Consider the following 6,000-nt stretch of genomic DNA (forward strand, 5'->3'; position numbering starts at 1 on the left):
CATCATTTGTATTGTAGTATAATGTTTATGATCTACTTCATTCTCCTGGATCAAAGGCATCGTGAAATGATGATAGAATATTCCTGAACTCCTTTGTCCTCTTCTAGTTCTATGACTCCTAAATGCAGCATCAAAAGCACCAGAATTAACATGACTCTTGGTGTGGGTGCAGGTTAAATCAACAAAAAAGCTGCCTAGCATTCTCCTGGGATAGATAAGAAGAATGTAGTGTCAGTGAGAGGCGGGTGGAGCCCACTGTAGGTCAGGCACAGAAAAACTTAGACACTGGAACAAAAGAAAAGGGCACTTATGATCGAAACTTGGAAAGCACAGAAAAGAGAGAGCAAAAATGGCTTGAGGCACTCCAAAAAAAAAAAAACAGTGATTCTATACCACTCAAAGCAGATCGGAGAAAATGTGTGTGCATAATCTAGATGTTAGTCAAGCGGAAAGAAGAAAAAAATCAATAAATGCCACCAGAGATGATCAAAGTTTGGTTTCTTCCCCCACACTTATTGCTTCTTTTGATCTCCTGTTATTCACTCCTACGTAATAGTGAAATAATGATACTACACGCAACCTATTATCCAAAAAGTCTAAAACTTAGCCACTGCATTTCTATTTCTAGATTACAGAAAAAATGGTTTAAGATTTCCATCAGAGACAAAATGGCTTCTTTAAGCTGCACTTTCGAATTACAAAATTGCATTTCTAATGCCTTGGGAAGGCCTGTAAACTGTACTATACTGCATATAGCAGTAAAATAATCTGGAAATGGGAGGAAGAACACTTTGAATATCTCATGGTTCACTTTAATGTGTGTGAATAAAACAATTTACTGGAGGATAGAGAGTGATATTTTTGCAGAGCAGACACAGATAAATCCTATAAACCTAACAACTACCCGGGCAATAGGGACTCTATCATAAAACCAGCTTATAAAAAGCTCATTTGGTCTGTGCCATATGTAAACAACACTGACATGGAAGTGGTTACTAAACCAGAAATACAAGGTCTAAGAATTTAGGTATGATACAAATCCATGTAATGAAGCTATTTTATGAACATACATTACATAATTCAGGGAACAAGGCTACATATTAAATCTAAACCTAAACCAAGAAAGAAATCACTTTCAAGGATTCCAACAATTGTATTTGATTTTGTTTCTATGAATATCAATTCGTTTTTTTCTCAGCAAGTTTGCTAAAATAAACAACTCACCACCTGTAAACCAAACACTTGTCCTTGCAGGTGGTTTAAGTTGTGCGTTAGTCACTGTTACAAAACAGAGTGGTTCTTTTTTCTCTTTTTATCTCTTTGGGCAGAAGTGACTTGCAAATGTTTTTCCAACAACAACTGTAGCCCTATGTAGCCACTTGTTAGCAACCACCTTATATTTTGCATTTAAATAAAACATTAATTTACCACACCAAAACCTGTGTGTCTGCACACCACATTTCTGTACCACAGTTGCCTACACCATAGTGATATATATAAAAAAAAGTGTTGTGTGCTTATTTGTTTTTTTATTTTGGTGTGATTGTAGAAAGAAAGAAAAATTTATGCATTGTCAAGTTTGGTCCTGTACACAAAAAGAAATGGGAAAATGGGGACATCTCTGAGGACTGCAAACTGCAAGGTCCAGATTTCATCAGCAATGGCATACAGAGCATTTGTGTAGATTATTGTGTAAGAAGATTTGTGTTATTCTCCACTCAATGCAAAAAAGCTGGTAAATATTCATATTTAACCTTGAGGTCAAAACGTATTGTGCATCTCTAAAGAGAAAAACAGTTAGCATTTGCTGACACACAACCTCTTTATTGTTGTTTTACATATGGCACTATCTTTTTCAGCTACAGTATACTGAATCCTGCCTCAAGATATTTTGCTTCTAGGGGGAAAAAAAGGCAGCTTTAAGATAAATAATTCTCTAAATGTAAATATTTTAGTTAGCACCAAATAAATCATGCAATGATGATAACAACAGTCATTTTTTCTGATTACAATGCTTCCGAAGATCTAACACTTATGACTAATACATAATTTCTCACATATTCAGATGTTATCGGAAGTGATCTTGCAAATGTTGTAAAATGTGCAAAAGCGAAAGAGCCCAGATAGTATCTTGCATCTTCAAACATCGTTAAAATAGAGGTAATTTGAATGACAACAATTGAACATTATTGAATATATGTCTATGTTTATACAATGCAAATACATTTACAGACATCACATGGTTAAACTAAGAGGCTAGGCACTGCACTGATCATTCTGAAGAGGAGGTGATAAAAACCAGAAAAAAAGCCTGATGGTGGATAAGCCCACGTTACTTCTACTTTAGACTAATGAAGTTAAAGTCACTCTTCACCATCCAAAAATAATAATATTATAAATAATAAATAATATAATACACAGCTCTGAAGAAGAGCATAGAGAAAGCAGTCACAGCAAGCTCATATTATTTTTTGCACACTTGTATCTATGAGCTAATAATGCTTAAGGTTATACTCTCTAGGTACTTTCTCTTACCAGACTTATTCCATCTCTGAAGGCCCTGTATGAAATTTTTTTTCCTCTCACAAAAACAAGGATCGAATTTCCTTATTTACCAACACAGATCCCATTAGGGCCTAATAACAGTTTCAGGTAGAGAATCGTACTTTCGCATTAAAACAAGAAGGTGGTGCTTTTTTACTGACGCTCATCTGTGAGTGCTCAGTCATTTGGTTTCATTTAAATGTAAATTTTAGCAGTGAGCAGTACTGAATTGGCACACTGTTAGCAGATCCGAGCTGGTGATAGATTTTTATAACTGCGACGAAAATACACAGAACCTCTGTCACTTCCAGACTTCCAGGCTGCTTTCTCTCAATGAGCGGTCTACTGGTGGAGTTTGGCGGCTAGACAATTTCACTGCTAAAATTAGATTGTTGCTGCTAAAACTGCATTGTATATGAGTGCAGTCATTTAAATTCAATTTAAATCCTTCAGCACAAGGCAAAAAAAAAAAAAAGTTCTAATCAAGCTGCAGTGAGTTTTTCTTTATCCATCTTCCCAAGTATACACCACTCTTATACACAATGCACAATCAAATACATGAACAACTGAATAAACATTTGCTGTCTTTTGGATCAAGTGACAACTGTAGTCCGACTTAGTTATATACAATATATGTTAGCAATAACCACATTAACTAGGTTGGTTACAAAAAACAAACTGGTATGATTTCAGTTGAACTAAAGAATTTAAGTGACATTTAATAAATTAATTATTATTTTAGTCTAAATTAAATTGAAATTTTATAATGCATGTTAATGTATTTCATAAATTAGAAAATAACAGTAAAAGAGTAGTCATATTGCTGACATATTTTAAGTGTATGGCAAAAGTGAATGATTTCTAATGAGGGTAATCTGCAGAAGCATCTATCTTAAAAGTTATCTGATAAAGGCTTCACATTTTCACATCATAGATCTTCATATTTTTGCTAAGGAATATGTATGTTTGATAATGAGAAACCATTGGAAATAGTTTCAATAGTTAGAATGAATTAATGCACCTCTGCCAACTAATAATTAAAAAATTATGTACAGAGTTGCATTTTAACTTGTTTTTAAACTTGTGCTAGCAGACCTTAATTCACTCATGTCTACGCAGTTTGTGCCACCTTCTGCTAGTGAACAAAAGAAAGGCTAACCATTGCGTGTCATGTGTGTTCCACGGGGCATGCACACTTGACTGGATGCATTGAGAACACTTTTAAAGTTTCATATAAGCCCCAGTAGGCTCGCTGAGAGCAGTGTAGCACGCAAGAGTTCTCAGTTCCTGACCTTTCACATGAGTTGCACTCATTGTGAAGATATGATGTTCATCCACATTGATCTCTGAAAAGCGTGAAGACATCTCAGACAAAAATAACAAGCTGTCGTGGCTTAAAAACTGACCTTCTGTAGATCTTACACGGGCTTAAGGTATCTCCAGTCTTTTGTGACAACTGGATAATTTTAAATATAGGCTAAGTTTTAAAAATAAGACTGCACTCACGAAGATCAATGTTTGATCTTTATTTTATTTTTTTTTATTTTTTTTGACACTTTGACATTTTATTAAAAAAAAGAATTAAGTTTTCAATCAACATGGGACCCTGCAATAGTAATAACAGCAACAACAATAAATGTTTTATATTATTTATGAATAAAATATAAAACAAAATTCAACAACATTGACAATACAAATACTTTTCTTTAACTTCCCCATCATATTTTCTAATAAATATTATAAGAATTAGAATCATATTTTCTAATACATATTATTATAATTATAATTATTATTATTATTATTATTATTATTATTATTATTATTATTATTATTATGTCTATAAATAAACTACAAAACTTTTAAATCACTGTAATTACGCAACTGGATCACATCGCATGACAGTCCATCAGCTTCACTTTAATCCACACAAGTCAAGCGTACAGAATGTAAAAAGGCAGCGGGACAATACTGCTGAACACTGCATTTCACTACGTTATCTTAAGTGATGTTTGACTCGAGTCGGCTATATATGCGCTCACCAGTGATGTCAGTACAAGGCTAATAACAGTGTTTCATTTAGTGAATGTAAGTGCCGCAATAATGACATTTGGTAGGCTACCTGCAGCTAGAAGAAGATACGTAGTCTACGTAAATATATGGTCGACTGTTGAATATTTACTTTATATTGAAACGCTTATTGTCTACTTATCAATTTCTTCAGTTTTCTTTTGATTTCCTAACAATCCCGACAGGGATGGTGTGAAAAATGTGCGGCTCCGTTTCAGAACAGAATGTTACAAACTTTCCATTTCACTGTCAGTCTCACCTCAGTGTTTACATCCCACCGTTAAAACGGAAAATATACAAACAAAACACCATTAAAAATACAAATACTCACTTAGTAGCTATATATATATATATATATATATATACGTAATATGTATTCGTCATTTAAATAAACGCATAGCCTGGATAAATGCTTAACGCTATCGCGTGCCAAAGCGCGTTGGCAAAGCGGGAAATCAAACAGGTCTCTTAAGATTCTCTAGCCAGTATAAAAGTTAACTTAATTTTTAGCAGGATATTTAGTGCGCATATAATACTGTAAATATCACAAACATATTTTCTCCCACGTACAGCTCTTACCTCGACCGCTGACGATGGTTGCACAGAGCGCGAGAGCCAAGATGATCACCAAAAAGCGCCGACGTCCCTTCACAGTAGTTCCCATTTCTATTCTGTTTCTCTCAGTCATTTTAGAGGGTTAAATTCGTCCGGTTTTATAATGTTGAGACAGTTTCTTGTTTTTTGCTTTAATGGTTTCTCTCTCACTTTATTGGGCTCACTTCTTTGCGAAAGCTCAGTGGACATCATTTCTGTGCGCCGAACTTCAGACACCGCGCCGGCTTGTGCCCTGCTTCAGAGCCTAGATCTAGTGCACTCAGACTTGCAGGTGCCGCACGCTCACTAGCAGAACCAACCAATGGCGCATCGTGATGGGCGGAGTCACGTTCACCACACTTCATCAGCACCAGTCAGTTGGGAATATTCGTGAGCTCACTTACACTGGGAAGATATCGCGTGGTCTTATGATTGAATTTGGATGTAGCTTTTTGAAGTGCGTTTGGAATCTAATAGGGAGAATATTGCTACACTGCCAAAAAAAAAAGTTGACTTCAGTAAAAAAAACTGTTTAATGCTTGGCAGACTTGCAGCTGCTGGATTTCCTCAGGTTAATTAAAAAAATAAAAAACCTTAGACTGCCTCTTCTCTATTTTTAAATATTTTCTTTTAGTATTTAATGTTACAAAAAAGTTTCATTATAGCTATATAAATAATTCATATTGATTAACGCATTTTCAGATAAAAACTAATTAGCTATTTTAAATTTATTATCCTTCAATTAAAATATAATTAAAATAATTCAAAGCATCAAGGATCCATGTTACCAACCAA

General features: G+C 34.6%; 1 protein-coding gene across 4 annotated transcripts in view; it reads right to left on the reverse strand.

The window, feature by feature from the left end:
* Positions 1-5,486, reverse strand: part of unc5db (unc-5 netrin receptor Db) — a 142,240-nt gene extending 136,754 nt beyond the window's left edge. For all 4 annotated transcript variants that reach the window (XM_059550863.1, XM_059550866.1, XM_059550865.1 and 1 more), the window contains exon 1: positions 5,191-5,486. In XM_059550863.1, coding sequence (XP_059406846.1) covers positions 5,191-5,299 — 109 coding nt within the window. In that variant the 5' untranslated portion in view covers positions 5,300-5,486. The remainder of the gene's footprint in view (positions 1-5,190) is intronic.
* Positions 5,487-6,000: the final 514 nt, after the last annotated feature.

The sequence above is a fragment of the Carassius carassius genome, chromosome 5 (genome assembly GCF_963082965.1).
Source record: "Carassius carassius chromosome 5, fCarCar2.1, whole genome shotgun sequence".
Lineage (NCBI taxonomy): Eukaryota > Metazoa > Chordata > Actinopteri > Cypriniformes > Cyprinidae > Carassius > Carassius carassius.